Raw genomic sequence first — 27361 nt, 5'->3', positions numbered from 1 at the left:
GAATAAATTACATTTTAAAATGTATTATAACAGAAAGCTGTTATTTTATATATACAAAATAAGTTTTGTTGTTTTTTTTTCTCATTTAAATGCATTTATTAATTCTTAATCACTGAAAATGATTTAAAATGTAAAACCTATCTCCACCTCAAACATCACAGGCATTTTATTTATGACTTCATTATGTCTAAGCATTTCATCAGTAAAACATCAACAACAATAATCAATTAAAACACCATATTTTATCATTTTTAAAACTAATAATTATTTATAATACATTATTAATTTATTGTAACTGGCTATAAATTTGTAGAATTAATAAAAGTCAATTGTCAGACTTTACTAGTGATTTGACATATTATTAAAATAATAATGTTATGAATTAGCCAAAACTCATTTTATTTCTATCTTTCTCCATTGACATAGATATGGCTACAGTTATAATAATAGTCATCAAGTGGACTGACTTTGGCTCCATGTCTACAGTCACTCAGTTTCTGCTCACAGCTCATGTAAAGTCCTGGCAATACTAGACTGCGATGAGCTTTTGGTAGAAGTTCCAGAGAATCGGTCCAGTCTGGGAGGAAGAGCCCTGTTCCTCTGTAACCGTGGAGACAGAAGCAGCGGTGGCTCATGGGCAGCATAGCCAATGATGCTAACAGTGGGTGAAAAGTTTAATGGCCATAACAACACACCATTTACTGCCTGTCGTCACTAATTAAGACCAGAGAGGCTGCTGTGGACTTGGCCAGGATGGGGAAACTCTAAATACAGCCACTGTTTTGTCTGTTGACCAGCTGGGCAGACAGAAACAGTTGACTCAGTTGTGTCTTTTTCTATCCAGGTCACAAATTGTCTCACTGGCTGGTGCTCTGGAGCGATGGCAAGAGAGTTTGAAGGCCAAAGTGTTGACACAGCATTTGCCAGGTCCATCTGTAGTCTTTCAGAAAGATCCAGACCTCCATAATGGCTCACAGGGGGCCAAATCAATGCCCTTTCTGATTTGATTTATTCACATGACAGGATATGACATAATATATAATAGAATTCCAGAAGTGCACAACTGACCCTTTGTTTAGCTCCGCCCTTTTTGGTAATATACTCAGAGAAGCTTTACAAAGAATCCTGCTTGAAATTTTAGTGAAATGTACTCATGAAGTGGAAGAAATTAAATGGATTTTTGTTTTGCTCTCTCCATTGCGATTCCGTGTATGTCACTTCTCACTGGAGCCGTAGATCACTGACAAGGTAAGCAATATCGTGTTCATTATCGAAGGTCTGCGATTATAAACGCGATATTGCTTGTCAGTGATGTAACGGCTCTGTCTATTAAATGCCGCTCCATTTGAAAGCAGGTTATGGTGATTTAGCGCTAATCATGGAACCAGATTTTCTGACTAGATGTGCATGATCATTTCGTTACATAGGAAAGGTTGATCAGTAACATTTTAAGGGCAGCTTAGGGAAGGCTAATATAACAGTGTAAAGCCCCGTTCACACCAAGAATGAAAACTACAAAGATATCGATATTAGCATCCACACCAGCGAACAATATCGTCTGATTAAGCCTCTTAAAAATTTTCGAACTCGTTACAGCAGGATGGATTCTGATTGGCTGTCAATCTGTAATCTTTCATCAGCTGAAAAAAAAAATCATTTTGAAAGTGATTCCAACGATGACGTTTCTCTTTGTCTTTATTTTTATAGTTGTGGTGTGGACTCACAACTACATCTTTATCGTTATCTTTACAGTTATCGTCCTTGGTGTGAACGGGCCTTTGGTTTGCCAAAACTGAACCTAACGTTTCTACAATGTTTGCAACATTTAAACACACAGGACTTCAAAATACATTAGAAAAAGACAAAAAGATGGTCTGATATTATGGCAACAGATGCTAAGAAAGGAATAGTCAGTAACATTTTAAGACAGGCTTAGCAAAGGCTCAATTAGAGGCAGCATAGATATACGCTTAACTCCTCCCCTGCTATAAAAGCTGATAAATGTCTGGGTTTAAGGTCAAGAGCTTTGTTTTGCTGCAAAAATAATTTTGATAGGGCATTATGCCACTGATTGGACATTTTCCATGCTGTAAACTCAATTTCACAGTATGACACTTTGCCAGCTATTCCCACGTAGCCAGGCATCTTTTATTTCACACTAAAGCCATTCAAGGCTCCGCGGTAGTACTACGAATATTAAAATGAGTCTCAGCACTGAACGCAGATTCACTGATAGCACCTTAATAACAGAAAAGATGGCTGTCAATTTCTCCATCAACCCATTTATTACTTTAGCCCGATGGCAGTACCCAGATTTGATTCAAAGCAGTCGTATTGTCTGATTTCCAAGAGACGAAGCAAAGTCAAATCTGGCACTGATCATCTGAAACATTTTTATGGCTGGCAGAACACACCGAATGGTTTAAATTATGCTGAAATGAGTTTCAGTAAAACCATAAACCCTTTCATCCCTTCTGATTCCCAAGATGACGTTAAGACAAAGAACGAGTTCATCCTCGCAGACTTAGTCGATATAATACAGCAGGATCCCAAGGCAAAATGGAGAGCCTGGTAAACGTTAATAAACTAGAAAAGCAGGTACATTAGGTCTCTGCTAACCTCTACAAGCAACTACAGCCTATTTAGTCAACAAGATAATATTTCTCTTTGCAGATTAAGTGGAAAATAATACACAAAACATGGGATATAAATTGTCGGCTAGTGGAAAGGAAAGATTTATCCACTAATACCACACAACATGACATTTCACCAGAGCTTTAACAGGTACTGCATTTCAGATATCCATCTCCATCACCTGATTATTGATATTACTTCCCTCGGGATGGGGAATGAATTACAGAAGTGATTTTTACATTTTCTATACAAAATGTTTTTGCCACAATGCAAATAAATAAATAAATAAATAGAAATTTACAAATGTAAATAAATTCCTTAACACATTTCCAGTTAAAATACTTCAACACTTTTGAAATAAGAAAATTACTTGAAAAGCAACACTGCAAAAATGATTTTACTTCTATATAGTACATTTATATTGTTGGATTTTTAGACATTTATTGGAAAAAAAATATTAATATCATACCTCTCCTCAACAAGCCACATGTTCTCTGATAATTTCAGGTATAATGTCTATGGTTTTAAAACCCTACATATTGACTCCTTTAGCAAGAATGCAGCACTAATAACATTGTTTGCTCTTCTAAGGGATTACATATAAGACAGAAATGATAAAGAATATACTTTATACCTGCTTAGTCATAGTCCGCAACTGCAAAGCCTAACAAATCCTCAGTGTTTTGTGTCTCATCAACCAGCACAGAGAACATCAGCTTTAGAGCAAAGCTCTCCCAACATCAGAGTTAAACACCTCAGATCTCCTCATGCCTGAGTGGCATTTCCAACTAAAGGTCTCTGCCAGAGACAGATGATAAAGATGTCATTCTCCCGTAACAGATAGACACATACTCTCAAGGCCTGCAAAAAAAAAAAAAATAATAATAATAATAATTCAAGTAAAATGGATCTAAAATAGCTCAATTCATCCCGACCAGAATTTGAGTCTCTGGCATCATAATTCCCATTGGAGGAAATTAGTCATTATTTTTGCAGTTCTGTTCGGTGACGCTAAAATGTTTACTTTTAAAAGAACTAGATATGAATTAAATATAATTCTGAAGAGAATATGCGTATGATTTAAGCTAATTGTAAATAATGGTTTGAACATCGGCCTCATTCTGCTCCCACGACCCAGGCCCTGGAGGAGCCCCATCATGCACGATAGGTCATCTGCGGCCAAAGTCATCACAGCTGTGCTGATTTTATTCAGCTGAAGAGCTGTGTGAGCTTGGGCCCAAGCCAGATCTGTCTTCTCCGGGAGAAAAGAGTGTTTATCCCCTCAACAGTATTTTTGCAGTTGGAGTTGCAGTCGTTTAATCAGTATGCCCTACAGATATCTGTATGGGGATGAAGAGCGAGGTCAGAGGTCACCAGTATATCCCTCATGCAAAAGCAACGACCAGGAGCAGTGTATTACAGAGTGTGAGAATGCTGCAGAGAGGCTTCTGGGTTTTAGCTTGCCTGAGGTGTAAACTGCTGGCTTTCTCTGTGCCTATATTTCATACACATCTATAAATCTGTTTGATAAAAACAAACTAAACCCCCAAGGTCATGACTTTCCATCACCATTACGGTCTCCTTCCACGCAAGCTATTTTTTTGCAAGTCATCTACACCAGTCGAAGCAGAAAGTGAAACTTTGGGGAACAAGATGACTGGTTTTACCAAGTCATGGTAAGTTTAATGCTATGTTTGTAGCACGTTACAATGCAAAACACATTTTTGTAACGGGCTGGCTATTTACTCTTAAGTACCAACAGTCTGTCTTGTTGGCAAAGGCTATTTAAATTAACTTTGTCGGTTTCAGCAAGACAAAATTACAAAAGAAACCAAGCTGGTGGTTGGAACAGTTGCATGAGAGTGCGCTCACATCTACCATTGCTCTGCAAAATTTGATGGGAAAATTCCATTCATTTCAACAGGAATCTGTGCGATTAGGAGTTTCATGTGAGGGTGAGTTGGTCACACAAATTCGCTGTGATTAGCAACCGAAAACTTGTTGGACTGAAAGAGACTTTTGCGAGCAATGCTTCATACATCACTACAAATTGACAATGGAAAATGGACCGTTTCTGTCCACAGATTTTCACCTAAATCACAAACTTAAGGTCAGTGGAATTGGCTTTTGATGCAACAAATCTGAGTTCATTCCTCATTCTTCTCCCCCTTTTTTATACATATCAGCTTTGAGAGTTTTTTTTTTTTTTTTTTAAGTTAAAAAGCAAAGTAATATTTTTAAAATAAAGTACCTAACGGGTACTTAATAGTGAAAATAAAGTGTTAAATGTGTATTTAATTGAAATTAGATGTAGTGTGCATTGATTTGATCACTACATTTGCAACCTCTGCTGTATAGCCAGTGTAACTTGAAAAGAAGAAAATAAATTAGTCCTCATTTAATCTTTTTTGGACTTGACTGGATCAGGAAAATTATAATAAAATTTGATTTCTTACAATCAAAACAATTTAAAAATTAATACATGCCAGCATAGATGTTAAATGGATAGCTCGCCCAAAAATGAAAATTCTGTAATTAATTACTCACGACCATGTCGTTCCAAACCCCTAAAACCTTAATTCATCTTCAGAACACAAATTAAGATATTTTTGATGAAATCCGAGAGCTTTCTGACCCTGTATATGACGTAGAACCCAGATGCACTGCGGCACGCACAAACATTCATCGTGGTACTCTAATGAATGCAAGTCGAAGAGAAGTAATTGTTGAATAAGATCGTCATTTTTGTTTTCTTTGCACTCTTTAGCTTTAAAATATGTCTTGATATGCTTTGAATTATTTCCTTAAAAAAATCCAGGCATCATCTTTCCCAATACTTATATATCATATTGCAAAGCAGATACATCAATCATAATTCAGGCAGCCTGAACCTCCAAAACAACTATTTTTATTGTCGGCGTGGTGATATGTTATGATGTGCATGGAAAATCTTCACAAATGATTGCTAGTCAGCATCTGTATCTCATTTTTCTGTGGGAGCAGTAGGGAACGAGGGGTCGTCCTGTGGCTAGGAGGGATTGCTCCCTGCTCTCTGAGATAAAAACAGACTCATTTCTGCTCTCAATCTCACTGCCGGCAAATTGAAGGACAGATCAAAACGAAGCGCACCCACAATCGGCACTGCACTCTTCAACTGAACAGCACATTTAATCTCTGCAAACCCCTGTGGGCACAGGACTCTTAAGGAGTGTGGAATAATATGATCAGGAAAGCCAGCTTGAAGTCTATGCGGGAAGTGCATAAAGATAGACTAAAGGATGGCAAATGACATTGGCATCGATTTTGTCTTCCTGTTTTGTATTCAATTGACAAATCGCACCAGTGACAGCAGCTCCCGGGGAGGGCGTTGGTGTTGTAAGGTGAAATCACTTGTTAAATATGTCACTTTTTGACTGGAGTAATTATCTTGTTAATTATCAGGTGTGGGGGCTGTGATTCACTGGCTGTGAAGCAATCAATTAACAAGCTGAAATCAGTTAGTGGAGGCATGACGAGACAATACCTCAAGAGCTGAATGCATTCAGCTAGCGCAAGAAACACAGCTCTGGATCTCTGACTGACTCAATCGTATGAGATGTTTTTTGTGTAAAAAAAAAAAAGTCTAAACGTTCCAGTGCGAAAGGGAATTTTCATCTGTCGGCGGTTTCTAAATATTTATCTCCGCTTCATTCCAACTTGGCAAAACTAATCAGGTTCACATGCAGTCTATCAGAATGACACAAAGCTGTGAGGAGAAGAAAGTTAAACGCGGACAGACTGTCGGGTTCAGACCACATCAAAGCTAGTTTCCCACACCACAAAAAGTCCAAAAAAAAGAGAACGTCACAATAACGTGTAAACAAACCCCATCTGCGCAGTGCTCTGGTGAGTTTGAATGTCCCAGTGTTCATTACGCCATGTGTGAGAAACAGATTGAAGTGCTGTCGGGCTGCAGGAGCCTGTAATGGTAGTGTTGTCTCTGACTGGGAAGCCAGTATTAATTAGATCAACAGAAAAGACCACAGTGATGGCCGTTATATACTCCCTGGACTCAATGGCTTGGGTGTCAGTATGGGTCAAGATGCAAACATTGGACGAAATGCCAGTGGCAGCATAAAAGAGCACAGACAAACCAGAAATGAAACTTATTTGGTTTGATATATTCACTGCATCGCTGACCATTTGCCCCTGGAAAAATCTGAATGATAAATAGTTGCAAATATGCAAAAATACAAGAAGATTAAAGCTCTCTTTTGTCCTGGCCAGGTAAGCAGGTAATAATAACTATAACATAGTATCAGAATAAAATACATAAGTTACAATACAAATAAAGTATTAAAACAGAGCAGTATTGTATTCCCATGATGCACAGCTAAATTTTCAGCACCATTACTCCAGTCTTTAGTGTCACATGATCCTCCAGAAATCATTCCCATATGCTAATTTGCTGCTCGAGAAACTTTTCTTATAAAAATCAGTGTTGAAAACAGTTTTGCTGCAAGATTTTATACCCAAAAATCTACCAGCCAAGTGCTCCTCCCCATCAAAAGCACCGTGCACTAATCAAACAATTAACATCTCTTCAGCTACATCTGAGAAGTTCAATACCAATACGGCCAACTTTACAATCAAAAGAGCATCGGCCTCTTTGAATCTGTTTGAGAGAAATGACTAAGAGATCTAGTCATGTCAGTCTAGCCGCATGTCTTTTTTGAAGCATATCATTCATATCAAAACAGTGTGAAATGTAGATAACAGCCAAGACGGGTTGGCAGACTTATGCACATTGGACTAATGAAGGTGTTCTTGATCATCAGCACATCTTTTGATAGTACAATCTAATTATATCTTATTTTCGACATGTTGAAGTCCATTACATCTGTATGCCACACTATCTCTTACAATCCTTCCGATGGTCAGGCAGCCCGTCACATTTAGTTATGATCTGCATGGCATGCCAAACACTGCCCTTATACAACACAAACCACAATGCGTGACCCAGTAATAGTGTGTTGCAGACCCTTTGGCCAGCTCTACAAACACCACAGAAACTGGGCGGTGTGACCCAATTGAGTTTGACCTAGAATTTGGTTTCTTTTGGAGCTATAAAATAGGCCTATACTGTATGTCACACATACTATTCAACAACATGACACACTTCACTCAGCTATTTTGCCATAGAAACAGTATTTCTTATCAAATATTCTCTCTCAGTCGTCTGCGCAAAAAAATAAATAAATAAAAGCCAGTCAAACTTTGTGTACTTCACACTGGAGCTCATTATAAGAAATTGTTCGACAGACATGTAAAGTGACCAGACTGAGTTTGTTTTGTTTTTACGTGTCATTCAAGAGTTTATCTGAAATAAATAATAAAGGTTGTGATATAGCTTGTGCTGTCTAAGTCTGAGACTGGTCACAAAAGAACTTCCCGGACTGGGTTTGGTGAAACAAAAATCATTATCGAGACAGATGGAGATGTCACATTCTCAGAAGTACAGTGATATATATGATCTGCTGTGTGAACGGCCCGTGACTTTTCACCTTGTTGGGCCCATAAAGCATAACTCCCTCAAGCCCCATTCAAACAGACACACACACACACAAACACACACACTTCCCTTCAGCTCTGCACACGCACAGTCATTTTCTTCTCCAACACTGCCCTGCCAAACCATCAAAGCCTGACAAACACAGACATTCTCATGCACACACATATAAGACACAGTGAGAAACGCAGGACATGCTTCCGCTGCTGGCTGTTTATGCCTCTGTGCGTGTGTGTGTGTGTGTGAACACTGTCTAGATCACAATCATTACTCAGTTAAAGTTTTTTTTGACTCTGGTTGATGTCAGAGGACGTCTGTAGCTCTATTTGGGTTGCCAAGTCAAGTCAAGTCACTTTTATTTATACAGCGCTTTATACAATACAGACTGTGTCAAAGCAGCTTTACAGTGTTAAACAGGAATAACCTTCACCTTATAACTGATACCTTCACTTTAACATCATGCTATCACAGCACAGTTTTATAAGTGTTCTGGTATGCTTATGCACAACTGCGCTCCATTGAAAGAAAACCGCTGTTTATTTCTTACAGACAACCAGTAATTAAACACAATGCCCAAACCCTCTTCTGCTTTTGGACTCTGTTTTTAGCACAAATCTGTTCTCTGATTATTTACAACAGACTTCCAGCAGAAAACAAAACAAGTCAGCTTATACAAATTGTTTGCAAACAGTTTTATTCACTCATTTTCCCAGCTCATGTTTCATGTTGAGATGATGAGATCTGTCATATTTACACCAGTCAGAAAGAATCTCTTACCTCTGTGACGTCTTCTTATATTTTCGCCTGAAACAGAAAAAAAAAATGGACATTTCAGTTCAGGTAAGTGCAAATTAGAGTCAGTATATAAGGCCATACATGTATATTTTGTCATTTTAGTGTAATTGACTCATTTAAATTTTGTTTAAAAAAATGTGTTATTCATTTTAGTTTAGTTGTATTTTATTTTAGTTTTTTTTATGTTTTTTAATTAATTATTTGGGGTTTCATAATTCTCTGTTTAAATTTGAATAAAAAAAATCGAATGATCGTTTTAAATAACGATTTCAGATTTAAAAACTAATGGTATTTGTTTCCATTGTGAAACATTATATAAAACATTAGGCGAACTCTAACTTTTTCATGGGTAATTTTTCTAAGTACTCAGTTTTTTTTTTTTTTTTTTTTGCCACATCGTTATTGTATTTGACTATACATACACACACACACACACACACACACACACACACACACACATATATATATATATATATATATATATATATATATAATATATACTGTATATTATTATTATTTTTTATTTTATTTATTTTTTCAAAATTGTCAAATATATCAGTCAGGAATTAAAAATACTCAATGAACTAATTTTTTTTTTTAACAAAGGCACACATGAACGCTTGTGCAAAAAAGAAAAAGCAATGACCCTCTTATGACGGACATCTGAACATTCGGTCATCTAAATCTAGTTAGTGCATGAATGCTCGCTCTGTTTTGCACGTAGAGAGGAAATTCCACTTCTTTTTAAGCAGATAGTAGTAAAACTTCTCGAATGCAGCTGTTCTCAAGCCATATGAAGACAGACGTTCTGATTGGTCAACTTAGATATTGATGACATCATCTTCAGAAGAGCCTGGAGAGACTAAGACACAATCGCTGCTATTTACATGATCAGCGAAAGGAGGAGTGATCTGAACAGATCAGCGATCTTCATCATCATCAAAACTTCTTCCTCTCTCTCTGCTCATCTAATCTCAGTGTTAGCTCTTACCACGAGGAACGCCTTTATTACAGCCTTAAACTTTTATAGGTGTGTGTTTTTCTCCGTGTCCAATGGTCTTGACATGGGTCTCATTTCCCTTGGAGCTGCCGAGTGCACAATTAAATTCGTAATAAGCTCATAAAATGGAAATAAAGTGAGAAACAGGATGACTTTGGTTCAATTTCACCCAGCTCTTGACCAGTGCCATTATGACTATGTTGATGGCCCTCGTTTCAGGACAAATAACAGCTGTCTGACTTCCCCATCCGGGTTCAGGGACGGCAGGCTGACAGCAACTCCACCGTCACAGCGAACACAGTTGTCATAAATCTAATACCAAATCTGGAATTTTGCCGTTTATTACAGGGATTAGCATTCAGCAGCTTAATGTGGAATGACACAGTGAAGGATTAGATCAATCCCTGCAACGGCAAACAATAAAATCCCCTAGTGATAACATACACGGTGATTATTCTAAATAAATTCAGAATAAGCTATTTCTTTTATTCATTGGCAAGAAATAAGACGCTGATAGGAAATAAGTTGCACATGCTAATATTTCATGCAGGTAATAAAGTCGTCCACAGGCATGTTTTTCTGAAACATTACACTCATTATTATCACCTGAACTTGGATCTCTGGATCACAGAACAAGATTTATTTAAATGAAACATGCAACTTTTAGATTTTTCAGTTTAGTCTGTTTTTGGTGCATTTCTTTTCCTGATCTATAGTTTCAGTGAGAAATAGCAACTATGTTTCCCTTCTGTAATTCCTCCTCAAATACTCACACTTTGCAAATATTTTGTTTTAATATGCTGGATCTGTTGGCAGCCTAGTTTTCAAACAAATGCATTCTTAATAGTGATCGACTGGAAACCCTTTTAATGGAAGATGAGGTTGCTTTTGCGTCTGGGAACCGAGCCACACATGAAGAGGATGTTTGTACTGAGAGTGACCCGTTAACCCTGCCCTGCATCTCACTTTCACAGATATGTCGGTGTCCCATTAGAAAGTCATCTACTGCAAATCAGCCAATAAAAACATGAAAAAATGTAAAACATTTAACTTTTAATTTAATTTTATCCTTCTTTCACACTTTTTACTGTATACTTATTTAATGAAATTAATGCTTAAAATAATTATTTCTGTGAATCAGTTTATTTTTTATGGTTAAACTAATTCATTAACATTTTTATCAATTAAAATAATCATATGCAAATTTGTATTTATTTGCTATTGTTACTTTTATTATTTATAAATTTACCTTACAATAATACTTTCCATTAATTCTTAATTTATTAGCAATTTTTATTAATTACAATTATATTCTTTTACTTTTTAGAATTTTAGTTTAAGGTTGCTTTTATTTAGAATCTGTTGAACTTCATTCAAAATATTTCAAATGATGATAAAATATAATTCATGAGATTTTTTTATTTTATTTATTTTTTACTTTTATACTTCATAATTCAGATAAAACATTTTGCTTTTCAGTAATGTTGCTCATGTTGCTCACTCATGCACAGAGACAGAAAGTATAGAGCTCTACTCACAGTCCTCGCAGTCTGAGCCAGATCTTCTCAATCTGATCCGCCTGTAGGTACTTCAGAGAGTTGTTCTCGAAATCCTCAATCTCTTTGGTGGGCGATTCCATGTCAAAAAAGTCGACCAGGCGAAACGACATGAACGAGTTTGTATCTGGACAGCACAGACGCAGAAGCAGTTTGCAGAGCAATCGGCAGCAGCAGCAGCAGCAGCAGCAGCAGACTCTGAGTCTGTCACAGAGACAGCTGTAGCACGTCCCCCATCCTGTTCCCCTCTCTCTCTCTCTCTCTCTCTCTCTCTCTCTCTGTGGTTGTGGGCTTGTGTCACCAGCTCTGGTCAGGTGTACAGAGAGCAGCCGGTATGGCAGCACTGCAGGGGGCTGCTCTCTCCCCTTCATGAATATAAGGCAGTGGAGAGGAAGAGGAGGAGGAGGAGGAGGAGGGGAGGGGAGTAAACAACTGCTGTTGATCTCTGTATCAGAGTCTCGGCTCCATGCAGCCACACAAATGAAGACTAAAACCAATGCAAAAGAAGCATGGACTGCTGCACTCTCTGGGCTGAGGGGAGAGACGTAAAACAAAGGAGAAAAAAAAAGGAGGTGGAGTTGGGAGAAAGGATGTGTCTGGAGTATAAATGAAGTGTCTGAGAGAGTTTTGATTTATATAGTATGTGAACAGGAGGAAAAAGGTAGTATTGTGTTACTTATAATTAAGCATTTTTTTTTCTTAAGTAGGTGTATAATGCATTATAACACACTATTATCACTCAATGCCATTGACTATATTGTATAATCATATGTTGTAATGCATTACAGTTTTGAAAATCAATGTGAAATCAACACTTAATAGATGTTCCTGCCTTATTGTAAATGGTACAACGGTAAACATTTTCCCCAAAAATGTTGGTTTGTCTCTCAAAGCAAGTTCTGATTCAGCTGTTGAATGTCCCCAAGTCCTCCTCTCCAATCACCTGGACCAAAATGATCACTTTTCACCATCCAATCAATTTCCGATGGACATTTTCTTGATGAATATCCCGTTTTACTTCAAAATAATGTAAAATTTCAGTAAAATGGGTTGCAAATGCAATTTCATGCTGATTTAAAGATATAACTATGAATATAGTGTAAAAAGTAACTGGATTCACTGCATTATAAATAGCGTACATACATGTGTAATTTAATTATATTAATTTAATAAATTAAATAATTTCAGAAATAAATGTAACTACAGTTTTAACAGATTAATATAATTAATAAAACCCCTCCAAAAGTGCCAAATAATTAAAATATGTATAGCAATACTATATATATATATATACACACACACATACATACATATATATTTCATATGAAATACTTCATATTTTTTATACATGAAACATTGTTTTAAAAGAATATCCGACAATGAAAAGAATGACGATAAAAAGTATTGTTATTGTTTTGGGGGTCAGATAAGGTATAAATAATTACAAATATGCACTTATATGCAAACTGTACTCATAACAATGTGCAATTATTTCCCTTTTTAGTCCAGTAATATAATGTTCTTTTGACTAAACTCAAGCCTTCACATGGTTTTATGTTTGAAATACCCCAAAAAATACTGCGAAACCACATCACATTCTGAATAAAACATATCAACATAATGTAACAGTAAGGAATATACGATTCCCACTGTCATTAAACATAAACCGAGGCACTGATCATGCAGAAACATCACCTTGCGCAAACACAAAGCAAAACAGCAGATGGTTAGCATAGAGATTGTATCTCTGATGAACAGCTACGGCTTGACGTGGAAATATAAATTATATCATCATAGCAACAAATGAAAACACAATGGCTGGCACAGCAGAGGGCGGACGCTGTAACCCAAACAGTTAAATCTAGACAGCATCAATATCCGACTGAGCTTTAGACTAAAGCACCATTAGATGGAGTCGTTTTGATGATGGTTGACCACGCTCCATTAGCATGAGACACTCAACATCACATCTGCTCTGTTTGCATTCGTCTTTGATGCAGATGTGGAGAATTAATAATTAAGGTGATTAGTATTTCCTTCTAGACTTTTTTTGAGCTTTAGGCAGTGTGCTATATAGACCAGAATGACTTGAATGAATGAGGATAAGACCAAACAAGACTCAAAAGGTGAGAAATAACCGGTGTTGAGAGATGGGTGATACGGGAAAGAGCTGTTGAGAAGTGTGACCAAGACGCTGAGCACTGAATTCATCAAAGGGTTCTGTGGTGACATTGTATTTGGTGATGAAATAAGATCAGTCCAGAGCTGTGAATAGTTCCATTAACACCTGCAGACCTGAGCCAAATACTCCTGTACAACACAACTCACTGGAACAAACCCTACAGGACATTCACTTTGTTTTCTGTGTTTGCCAATATACTGCAGTAAAGCTTTACAGACATGCAGATAAACATATGATTTATATGAAGAGAAACGGTGTTCTTGACACTAACGAATCGCAAAAAGCCAACAGATGCTTCAGATTAGCACTGAAAATCATTTCTACTCATCTTTCAAAATGTACGGTACTGCACTAACTATGGAAAGCAAACAGTAAGCATGCATTTTAATCAGTTTCAATCAGTTTGAAAACATAAGACTGCACAAACATAAATAAAGTTACCCAAATCCTTGCCTTAATGAGGATGAATGTCTGGTTATGCATTATGAAGAGTTATATAACCTTTCTTTATAGTCTCACGTTAACACTATTGTTATTTTAGTATTTTAGTCGATTTTATTTTATTATCATTTTTTATTTTTATTTTTTTTATTCTGTGCTTTTGTAATATTTGTTACATAATATATATTTTAAATATTAAAATTCAAGGTTAATTTATTTTGATTTCAGTTTAAATTTGAGTTCAGTTGAATTTTAGTGCTTTCACATTTCATCACAAAAATTTCAAATTAATGTTTAGTTTGAGTTATTTATATTTATATTAATATATTTTTTTTTTGAGAGTTGCACATATAAAAAATAAGTAATATTTATATTTAAATAAAATTTTTCTCTTCTATTTAGGTGAATTCCCTGATTTTTTTCTAACTATTTATGTTCTGTGAATATTTTGTAGTTGACAGAATGCACACAATGATTTAACCTGAAATATTAATTAATAATATTAAAAACAATTGACATATAAATTGTTTCTGTATGTCAAGAATCATTATATATATATATATATATATATATATATATATGCAGGTTTAATGTGACGCTTTTGAACGATCCCCTTAGTTCTTTAATTTGTATTCAAGATGATGCTGACAATGGAGATTTATAACTACATAACGTATTAAATGATTATGCAATGCTAATAATCAGTGTCCAGTTATAGTCTGAACAAAAAAATACTACATTCCTTCACTCTAACAAACGTCAGGGTTTCCACTTCCTAAAACCAGGAAAAAAGGATAACGGCAGATGTCAGCATTAAAACTGAGATCACACTGTGAAACTCATGCTCAGCGTTCTAGAGAGAGAAATGAACCAAGCTGTAATGTTGAACTATATTAAAACTGTTCATCATAAAAGCTCAAACTTGTTCTTCGCTTTGTGTATATCTGGATCAGCGAAAACTCTCACAGCAGTTTATAAAAGAACATGTGATTATTTACTTCACTTCATTTATTAACTTCATGTTTGCAATTATCATGTATTATAAAAATTAAAAACATTCTAATCATCGATTCCAAGATATACTTTACTATTTAAAAAAATAATAATACAACACTAAAAACAGCATTTAGGCATTTGAACATTACAATGTACAGTATTTACAATAAAAATGTATATGAGTTTAAATTAATAAAGCACATCATTACATGATTGATGACAAGGATGATCTAAATGTAAAAACAGGTTAAATGAGCAAAAATACAGTATTAATTGACAAATTAAAAACATTTGCTAAATTTAATATTTAAAATACTGGCCAACAACTGATACATTACTGATATACTGTCGAGCCCTAAGTATGGTATAATAAAGTAAAGTAAAATGCATGCATAACTAAGTGCACAAATTAATATCCAACTTTTATGGGTTTTTATGTTAGTCTATCATTTTCTTAGCTTGATAACTCCTTTTCACTATGAATTGCAGAGCATCAGAAAACTTTTCAGAGTGTTTATTTCTGAGTGAGTGGTTCCTTTAAGGTTTCGGATAGAAACTACACTTCCCTAAATGATGTGACGTTAAGGGTGTTTTAACATTTGGATGTCGTGAGCTGGAGTTTGGGCTTTCTTAAATCAGTGTTGTTGGGCAAAACACGGCAAACGCATGACTGCATGCAATTATTCAAATCTGACCTTGCCAAAACAAATATGCAGGTAGAAAGCAAACATCACCAGACATGAATATTTAACGGACAACAAAAATGAAAACCTCTGAGGGGAGATAAACAGTATGCAATGTGTTCTCCTGCAAGCTGGAGTGGGTGGAACTACAGCTGGTCCTTAACCATACAATCAACACCATTATATATATATATATATATATATATATATATATATATATATATATATATATATATATATATATATATATATATATATATATATATATATATTTACAAAACAACACTGAAAACCTGACTTCATTGCATTCTTAAACTACTGAATCATTACATACACCAATAAGAACTTGATGACTAGTAATACTTATCCTGTGCCTTATACTCAAGGGCACTGTAGAGCCAAAAGACACAAACACAAAGCCGGACTGGACAAGCTAATTAACATCCAGTCAGTGCATGAATTATTGAGTTTTTAATCCCGCCGGCTCACAGTGGGGTCTGCACCGGGCAGGTCAGGTGACTTGGTGGGGGGAGGGGAGAGGGGGGCACTCATATTGAGTAACAAGCTCCCTAAACATGACAGCCTCTGGTCTGTGAGATTTGTAGGTCAGAGAAAGCAAATACTCTCCGGGGTCTCCTTTGTGGAAGAATGACAGGATAAACAAAGCTTGGGAAAGAAAGGATGCAGTATCTTTTACAGGTGATTAATCACCTACATGAACTGCCTGTACGCCGAAACTTAATTGGTGAGCAATCCGCAAATAGCTGCATTTGATAAAACATTTAGATTCACCATGTTAAAGTGAATACTTGACCCTGAAATATTACTAACAATATATAAGTTATTATTATGTTGATTTACATTAAAAAGACATGTGAACCTCGACCTGAAGGTGGACTGAAGCGTTGCCAAACTGGCACTTGTCCTGCCCAAGTCTGAATAATGTTCACCTGCAGTCCTGTTTCCCTGCATTCCTGTTAGATCCCTCTCAATCTTGCTTTCATTCACTCAGTTGATTCAACTCAACGGGGCTGCGCTCAACTGGAAAATTAGGTTTCTCCACTAAAATGAGCTCTGCCTGCTACAGACCTATCAGAGAGCCGGCAGAAAGCTGGGGCTAAAAGAGAAACGATAATCAAAGAAAACTCGCCGTTTGGGCGAGATGAGAATGGGACGTCCACCTGTCCCAAGAGCCCTGGCTAAATATCAGAGGCATGCAAAGGTCAAATCAGACCTTTAGGTAGAAGAAGCATCGGGGACAGCTGATGTAAGGAGAGACAGACGCCTCGCACCTCAGACGTAATGAGTTCATTCAGAGGAGATGAACCTCAGCCTGCTGTGTTACACCAGAATTAGCTTCAGAGGAAAGAAGGAGAAAGAGTAAAGAGAGGGAAAGAAAGAATTGAGCAAGAAATGAATGCTAACAACGTCATTAGAACGGAAAGATGCATACTGTAGACGCATGTTTTCATACAGCAGTGTATACAGATGGTGAAAATATACATATAGTGAAAAAAGAGAGTTGATATTAACTGATTGATAATCAACTCATCTGTTACTATTTTGTTTCAGTAGAACTGCTATATAAAAATATAAATTTTATTTATCTATTTTTTATGGACTACAATTGTATAATTTTAAACATTAGCATTTGAATTAAAAAATAATAATTGTATAAATTCAAATTTTTTATTTTTTAACATTTGAGCAAATGCTTTTGCAATTATAAGTATTATATATATATATATATATATATATATATATATATATATATATATTTTTTTTTTTTTTTTTTTTTTTTTGACAAATTCACCGTAAATCATCCTGCATTGTTCATGTAAGATACATAAATAACAACTCATCAAACCAAATTAAATAGAGCTGTTTTATTACAATGGATCAGACTTCTACAATCTTCTATATTTTTGTCAGGTGAAAAAATTAAAAAATGTAAAAATCCACAGACTTTCGATTAAAGGTAGAACTATCATATACTTTTTATATATTAGCTCAAATGGAAGGATTATAGTTTTTTTTTAAGCAATAGTATTTTAATTTTGAAAAGTTTTAATTGTATACATTCAAATTATATTTTTTAGCAATTGTTTTCCATTTTTTTTTTATTACAAATGATATGTAACTTGTTTTTCATTGTTTGTGTTACAGACCGAAATTATACTTTTAATCATATTTTATTACTAAGTGATGAGACTTTATTATCCACCTTAGTTTAGTTCATTATATAACATTTAGAATAAAAAAAAAACAATCACAGCTCAAGAGATTGGAGCTTTCAAAACATATAAATGTCAAAAAGAACCCGAATCAAGAAGCTATTTTAAAACCATGGAGAAATTTCCAGGATGAGCGGTGTTTCTGGACAGGCTGTGTAAAGGTGAACGTGTCTGTCATAGAGTAAAAGTCACCTTAGTAAATCAGAATAAGAAATGCGGCTGAAACTCCAGTCTGTGAGGGTCACGCTGAATCAGTTCAGCTCTTTAGTCACACAATTTTTAGATAAGACTAATGGAAGAGCAGCCCTGCCAATCTTAATATCCTACCCTGGAAAAAAAAAAAAAAACAGAACTCTGCTTAACATAAGATCAGACTGGTCCTCTCAAGCACTCACGCTGACGTACATTACTTTTCTTGCCCTTTTAATTAAGTGCACACACCTTATCAACCTCTCTCTCTTTCTCTCTCTCTCTCTCTCTCACACACACACACACACGGACTTGCACAGTTCCACAAATTCCATTGTCTCAATGTCTTCGTCTTAAATCAATTGTTCAGCCAGTAAATTAACAGCAAATTCGACTCATGCACTATATTCCAGGTTATCTATTCATTTAACCTCTTAACTGTCACCGTCATGTATACGGGACACCTACGTTTACTTCAATATATTACAATTAAATCTTAATCAAATCATGACAAACTATATATTGTTGGAAAGGTTTAGGACTCCTAAATAGATATTTGACCACATTTTGTTGTTAAAAATTATGTAGGAATAGTAATAGATTCATTTATGACAAGAGTGCACCTCAAAACATAACATAACACAAGTTCTGACCTTTGTCACAAAAAAATCGTATTCGTTTTCTTTTTCCCTATCACATGTTTTAATAATCATCATAGATTATATAGCATTTTAAAGCTTAAAACCTACAAATTCATCCTGTGAAAACCATTTTGAAATCGGACAATGTGTTACTATGGAAATTGTACTTTGAACCCTTTTAGCTGGCTCCTCCCCCTTGGCGGGAGGTGTCATATTCCAAATATATTACAGCCTTTTAGAATCAAAACTTTTCATAATCCTGACAAAATACATATTGTTGGAAAGGTCTGAGTCTCAAGATTCATAGACATAATATTGAGAAATTGATACATTTGTGACAGAAAAATGCATCAAAATAATTCAATGGAGTGTCAATGGCACCCGGTGGCTGTTTGTGGTATAACACATAAACAAAATTGGATCCATTATTTTTTTATGTCAACTTCAAATTTGGAACACAACTTATTTAGACATATGGCTTAAATTTTATAGCAATTTTGGATTAAAACATTTTATAAAATATTTATTTTACATAAAATTTAATAAAAATAGTACAGTACATTTTCTTTACAGTAAATTTAAACTTCTATAATTTTGTTATGCTTTCATTTAAAAAACAAAAAAGATTTTACTTTTGCAATAATCTGCAGAATGTCTTCTTTAAAAAGAGACCGACATTTGGTCTGTATTCAAAAGCGTTTATGAATTATAAAAATTTAATTTTGAATTGTGTACTTTTAAAAACCACTGTATCCTTATAATGAATCAGTGAATTTAACTCAAGAAACTAACCTCTTTTTTTTTGTTGTTGTTGTTGTTGTTGTTTTGTTTTTTTTACTTCACCGAAACCTTGCCAGTGTTAACATACAAAAATCCTGATTTGGAAAGATTAAATGATACTGAACATAATATTCATACTCGTACGGCTCCTGGTCAAGAATGACCGTATTGCAAAATGAATGGGTAAATGAATGAATTCACCTATAGGAAAATGTATAAAAATACATAGAATGCATTTATATTAATTTCACTTTTAAAACCTGAAAGGTGTCTTCTTTAAAAAGAGATCAATGTTAAGATTCATCATTATTTTAAGGATCATAACTATTATATATATATATATATATATATATATATATATATATATATATATATATATATATACACACACATATATATATATATATATATATATATATATATATATATATATATATATATATATATATATATGTATATGTGTGTGTGTGTGTGTGTGTGTGTGTGTGTGTGTGTATCTGATGACAAGTTCTGGCATGCCACAGCCTGCCATCCCATCATGCCATGTTCAGACTGGTTACTTCTCAGCTGCTAGTTCTCTCTCACCTGCAACCCATCACCCGACCTGCAAATATACCCTCTTGAGCTCCCCAAGTGCACAATAACACACTAATAGAACATTAAGGATTCACTGGAGCACAGTTTTATGGTGGATATTTATAGCAGACGGTGCCTGGTGCTGACGTCAGGACTTACAGTACCATTCTGTGCTCCCCTCCCTTCCTCACACAGTGATTAATGAGGAGGCGCTCACTATACAGAACATCACAGACCACTGGAGTCTCCCTGTTTAACACAGCTGAGACAAAATATCACGCAGTTTCATCATTTTCCTGTCGTTCCCTTTCAGAATGCCACAATGATGGGATTTATGCGGCTGACATCCAGGTAAAATCCGCTCGGGATACACAGATTGGTATGGATTAGGATGGTTTACTCCAGTGGGAGTGGGGTTTATGAAAAATTGACATCCTTCTGCATAAATGTTAAAATATAAGTATTGGGTGTGATTTGGATTAAAATAATAATAATAATAAAATAGATTTAAATAATTATAATCTTTTTTTTTTCTTTTTTTTCTGGCAATGATGCATTAAATTTTTAATAGTCACAGTAAATACTTTTACAATGTTTACAAGAAAATTCAAATAAAAGCTGAAAAATCCTCAAAAAAAAAAAAAAAAAAACTTTTCTACACCGAAATAAAAAAAATATTAATTGAGCACCAAACTAGCTTATTAAATGATTTCTGAAGTCAAGTATCAGTGGAGTAATGGCTGCTAAAAATTTGGCTTTGCCATCAAAATAATTAATGACATTTTAAAAGCTGAACTGGTTTTATATCTCATGTAGATTACAAAATGGAAAAAAACAAACAAACATGGCCTTCTGACTAAATATAGAGGTCAAAAGCTTGTATAAATGGCCGCTTATACTATAGCCACCCTAGACAATCCACAACATTTTTAATAAAATAAGATTGTCTAGAATAACCGCAAAATCTGGCTACAGACAGAGCACATATTCTCTTGAAAATAAATTGTGAGGTCACATCTTTTCAAGAGCCATTTGAGGTATATATTTTTTGAGTTGCTATACACTCTCAAAAATTAAGGTTCATGATGTTACATTTTAAGGTTCTCATACTGGTTCTTTAGTTCTCTAAAGCACCCAATGGTTTTCTAAATAACTATAATGTAAAAACGTCTAAGCAGGGTTTAAATAGGTTCTCCTATTGCTTTGTGACCTAAAAGCCTTTTGGTTACAGCTGGAACCTTCATTTTAGAGAGCGTGGTCTTTCACTACTGAGATGCCTGCTGTGATCTGAAATAGAAGTGTTGGTTAGACACCACTGCTCCTAAACAAATCAATAATCCCATATAGGTCTGCCAGCTGTGCTTATGAGTGGAAAACACATGCACAAAGCACTTAATCACTGCATAATTCCTGCTAACAGAGCATGACCATTCATGGCTGGTAAAGGAAAAGTAGCAGTTAACACAGAACCAGCACTGATTGATCGATAGCAGATATGAGCCCATACTGATTGATCGATTCACCGCAAGTTTTAAGCAAGTGTATGATTCCTTCCAGACCTGATGGCGGTCTTCTCCATGGCATCAGGACTGTCGACAGAGGGCAGGTCGTCAGCTAGAATCTCCTCCGGGCTCCGCGGGTCAATCAGGATGCCCCGCTTGTCCTTGTCCTTGATCCCGATGCCTGCTGTGATGGCGTTCCACAAGGCATTCTGGGACTTGGAACCTGATGCAACAATCAGAGATCAAAAGCTCAGAGGGGTTTAAATTGTGTTTGATCAATGGAGACTGTCTCCATCGTTTCCTCACTGCACAGGAAACAGTTTTCAAGTAAAAGTGAAGTCAGCAACAAAGGTTCAATCACGTATTTGATTGCACATACTCACGTGCGAATCGTGCCAGAGGTCTCGCACTGCTCTCTCCGGTTTCATTCGCCACTGTGTGTGGAGAGAAAGAACGAAACACACAGATGAATGAGTGATGTAGACCTTTCTTCAGCAATCACCATGACCCATCAGAAAGCAGTTCTACCACAAATCTCAAATTTGCACTCAAGACAGATTTTTTTGCAAACAATCATGAAAGTATGACTTTTCAGTTTTATGTGAAAATCAATGTTGTTGTTAACCTGATGCATATTCCAGCATGCCATAAACAAAACACAGTGTCTTCTGCATATCACTCATGAATGTGCAAAGAGTATGGTAACATGATAATGATAAAGTAGATGTTTTCGTCTTATTTACACAATGCAAGTGTGCACTGTTTTAGGATTTGGGCATTTGTTCGCAATGAGAGGCAGATGAGAATGAGAAATGAGCAAATTGTGAAATCATGAATGACTGTTTTTCATAAGCGTAGCCAACTGAAACTTCTGAAGTCGGTTTCACATAATCCAGTAATCTCACGACGTCTTGTTATGTTTATATACGTAATGACTATCATATTTATTTCACCTCTTATTTTAGAATAAACAACTGAAAGCAGAGTTGTCATGAAATATAACTGAAATCCTCTTTAAAGCTATGAATGGGAAACAATAGTTATCTAAAGTACAGTAAAGTGAAAAAAGAAACAGTTCAGTGAAAAAAAAATCAAGGTCACAGATAAATGTGTCTCAAATGTGTGATACCACACTACTTCTACATTCTCTATAAATGCAGACATAAATCCTGCTCTGGTTTAAACGCTTTCAGGTGCTGAGGGGGCATTTTTTTGTGTCTACATTAAGAGTTTCTGCTGAAAAAAGCTCCTTGTTAAACTCTTCTGTGACTTTTATGCTTCTGAGCAATAAAACTGTCAAACAGGCTCAGGATGTATGGAGTAGATGAAGCCTTATGAGGTCAAAGACATTACACACAGCTGTTTTGTTTACATAGAGACAGTGCTGTAAAAACTGAACAGACAGCTCCCCCTACAGGCCATCTACCGACACTGAACTAATGACATTAACAAGACCTGACCAAGTCCTATTAGGGTTTAGAACGTCTAATAACAAAACAGGAGGTTACAGACATTTAGAAATATCTCATATTAGCAGCTATCAGACTGAACCTGGTGAAATTAGTGTCGTCTATTTGTAGAACAAATAATTGTTGAAGAACAATTCAGAACAAAAGTAACATAATACTAACAAAAAAAATAAATAAAAAAATAATTTAGTTTCAGCTATTTTGTTAATAGGCCTACCGTCATAATTTATATAATTTAATCTCTATACAAATTTGATTAGAAAAAAAAAAAAAAAATGAGGCTCCTGATTATAAAATGTACATGTATGAATGTGTAATGTAACTAATATAAGATTGATTTAAAGTTAATGATATTTTATTTGTAATATTTTGAAATATAGGTTTAATATTTCAAATTGTCTTTACATTTTAAGTTCATTTGAAACTTTTGTCATATATATATATATATATATATATATATATATATATATATATATATATATATATATATATATATATATATATATATATATATATAAATGGAACTTAAAAATATTTGACATTCTTATTTCTTTTTTTTTTTGCAATAGATTTAGTTTTAGTTAAGAGCATTATTAACCCAGGTGCTATGGGGATTATTATTATTTATCTATTTTTTTTTAATTGAACATAAATAGCCATTTAAAGTAATGAAATACAGAGAAATGATGAACCTTTGAGAATCACACAGGTGAATAAAAGAGCTGAGAGAATGAACCATTAAATGAGAAAAGACAGAGCGAGTGAGTGAGAGAGAGACGTAAGGTTGTTTAGTGAGGACTGCAGGTCCGTGGGGGGCACAGGAGTAATGAGAGGGAAATCAGAGAGGAGCCTTTAGCACGGCGAGTTCATCAGACTGCTGAGTGTCCAAAGAGTCAGTACTCAGGAGAAGAAGAAGGTCTCTTCATTAGCGATAATGACTCCCCCTGGGCAGCTCAGACTAATGTGCTGACGACAGAAAGGCCCCCAGTGAGGGCCGCACGCTATCACCCACACCTCCCCTACCAGGTAACCAGCAAAGACCCCTCTGGATCTCCATACAGTACATACAGTATGTACATATGCATGTGTGTGTTTCTGTATAAAAAAATAATATTGTTTTAATACATTAATAAGTTCATAAATTTTGATTCTTATACACACACACACACACACACACACACACACACACATACACACATATATATATATTAAATATTCATAATAAATTACAACTGAGCAATTATAAATACGTTATAAATACAACATATAGCTTTGGGGTCTCCATCTGACCCAGAGGACTTAGTGACTCCTCAATGGGTGCTTTAATGAGCCCCCCCCCCCCCCCCCCCCCCACACACACTCACACACTCACACACATACACACATACAGGCAGTGCTTTGGGGAAACAAATGGGTCGGGTTGTTTGTACAGCAGGGGCAGGAATCACTAGGTCATGACATCACATCCTGTCTCCGCTGGTGACCATGGAGACGGTAATCACAAAGGCAGCATGGGAGATCCACGGGAGAAAACCCTCACCATTGGCCCGGTGCGATTTAAAAGCGTGACTGTTTGTGTGGGCTTCGGTTTAATGATAAACACAGATCCCTGTGAGAATTCATCCCATCAAACAGAATTAATCTGACTGGTTAGAAGTCACGAAAGGACTCCAAATGATTGTTTTTCACTTGATAACTTTGATTTGAGCACAGTCGTGGTTTCTCCATTTCTTCATCTCCTGATTGTGCTCTGTTATATAAGCCCTTGACCTTTTAGGAGTATAATTACGGCCATCCAATGTTCTGCCTTAACAACTGTCATGTCACTTTGCCGTTCAAGCTCTCTTTGTTCAGCGCCTGCCTAAATCGGCTAGCCCTGTCAGAAAACTCAACGTCCTGATGTTGTGTCCCTCATCATCTGACAGGGCAATAAAATAATTCATGGTGTTTGGACAACACAGAGCACCGTGACTCATTTTGAACTAAAAAAAAAAAAAGTTGTTTCTTATGTAATCTAATTGTACTCAGGCGACTCCATGAACCCGTGAGAGACTGACTGAAAGAGGCAAACACTTTGTTGCTTTCCTGTTACTATGACACAACAGAAAGCGGAGTTTGCATGCAAGGAAACCGATCTCAAACTGTCTTGAACCAATTTACCAAACCCTTATGATTGTGTTCAGATCAGTGACTCATTGAGGCATTTCGAAACCCTTTTCTAAGACCTTCACACATGCATAAACACCCAAATTTAGAGCATACATTTGCTAATTTAACCCTCAAGTTCTGTCAGGCTCTGAGAGACCTCATGATCAGAACATACTTAATTCTGATGCATCAGGTTGATTCTTATTGACTTTGATTAATGAGAACTAACTACAAACATGTTCAAAACAGACTTCAGATGTCCTCCATATATTTAGTTTCAGAAACCCCCCAAAAAACTACAATTTGCTTTAATGCAATAGATTTCACATAGTAAGAATCCAATTTTATTATTTTTTTCGGTTTATTTTTTATTAAATTTTTATTTAGCTCAAATTGACAGAACAGTACTATATTATATTTATAATATATATATAATATTATAAAAGTCAGTCATTGTTCTGTAAATGCATGAAAAAAATAGCAATAATATACTCTGATTTGATATTAGAAACTGAAATTCATAACAACAACAATAATAAAAATAATCATCATCATCTGCCATAATAAACTAGTTATTGTTTTTTTATCTTTTCTTTTCTTATTAATAATATTAATTTAATATTGTATTAATATTTATTTTATTGTAATGGTAAAGAAAAACAAGAAAAGAGAAAAATAATTATTATTCATAATTAATAATATACGATTATCATTATAAAGAATTCAATTTTTACTATTTTTAAGAATTTACAATTATACAACAATAATAATTAAAAATAATAAATACATAAAATGTTATCTTTAATAATGAAAATAAATAACAAAACATATTATTATAATTATTATGTAGCATTGAGGTGTCTGGAACCCTTAAATATAACACAAAATTAACCCCTCAAGTTCTGTTGATATTGACATTTGTTTGAGGTGAACCAAAAAAAAAAAAAAAAGAGTTTTCTCAAACTAAACAGACTAAATAATGCTTTCAAAAGCCCAAAGGCACTTGCAGCGGCACACAGAAAAATAAACAGTGAAACACCCACATCCACCCACACACACATACATGACCAGCTGTTCTTACAAATAGTGAAGCTGAAGCCGTCAATGCTGAAAGTGGCACTCCGGCATTTTTTAAATCCTTGTTTTTTGGAGCTGAGCTCGGACATGTTGTCCAGTTGACTCGGTCCGTCTGCGAGGGGAGAGAAACTCTGGAAACAGACTCCTCAGGTGGGAAAGCGTGCTCTGAGCGGGGACGTCAAAGATCAGAGAGGATCATTAGTGAATGAAGTCACTGGGTTGACATCTCCTGCAGGGACTGTATCCCATGTGTACAATTCCCTCTTGAGCTCATCATACAGCCTGTTTCTCTGTTGCCTGCCTTTCTTACACTGTAAAGAGCATAAACACACAGATGGGAGATGTTTCTCTCTCTCTCTCTCTCCCGCTCACAGTGACCCTTCCCACTGCTAAACTGTGCTTGATTACAGGCTCTCTCTCTCTTTTGTTCACTGTCACACTCACTCGCTCATTTACTTGAGCGCTAAACATATATGCATTCACTGATCTGAGTCAGTGATACCCACCGATGTTTATTCTTGGTCACATGTGCCTTCTTCAAACGTGTGTGGTCACTGTGTGGGCGTGCGTGTGTGTGTGTGTACAGTCACATACGGTGCAAGTGCTATTGCAAAAGGGCAACCTTTTTACGACGTTTAAACAAAACACTCTGCCATAAATGCAGGCAGAATCAGATAAAATGAAGGTTTTGGAGGGTTATGGAGTCAAAAACAATTATCAGAAATAAACGTAGAATCTATTTAGGACACATTCTAAATTACAATTTGTTTAAAAGTTCCACTTGAAGGGATAGTTCACCCAAAAATGACACTAAATTACAGTACATTTTAAAAGTAAATAGTTTCCCTCCACCTATTTTTATGCAAATTATGGGTTATTGCAAAAAATACACTGGATGGAAATGCCAAGA

The 27361-nt window shown here is 35.5% G+C and overlaps 1 protein-coding gene across 3 annotated transcripts in view; it reads right to left on the bottom strand.

The window, feature by feature from the left end:
• LOC113045040 (calcium/calmodulin-dependent 3',5'-cyclic nucleotide phosphodiesterase 1A) overlaps positions 1–26905 on the bottom strand; it is a 51555-nt gene extending 24650 nt beyond the window's left edge. Inside the window, exons 1-3 of one of the 3 annotated variants that reach the window (XM_026205157.1) lie at positions 26456–26905; positions 22141–22191; positions 21815–21980 (exon numbers count right to left, since the gene is read on the bottom strand). In XM_026205157.1, the coding sequence (XP_026060942.1) occupies positions 21815–21980; positions 22141–22191; positions 26456–26540 (302 nt within the window). In that variant the 5' untranslated portion in view covers positions 26541–26905. Of the gene's footprint in view, positions 1–8959; positions 8987–11515; positions 12252–21814; positions 21981–22140; positions 22192–26455 lie in introns of those variants that run through there. The other 2 variants (XM_026205155.1, XM_026205156.1) reach the window with 2 other exon arrangements.
• Positions 26906–27361: the final 456 nt, after the last annotated feature.

Source organism: Carassius auratus, chromosome 27 (assembly GCF_003368295.1).
Source record: "Carassius auratus strain Wakin chromosome 27, ASM336829v1, whole genome shotgun sequence".
NCBI classification, from domain to species: Eukaryota; Metazoa; Chordata; class Actinopteri; order Cypriniformes; family Cyprinidae; genus Carassius; species Carassius auratus.
This window is presented reverse-complemented; position numbering and strand designations above follow the sequence as displayed.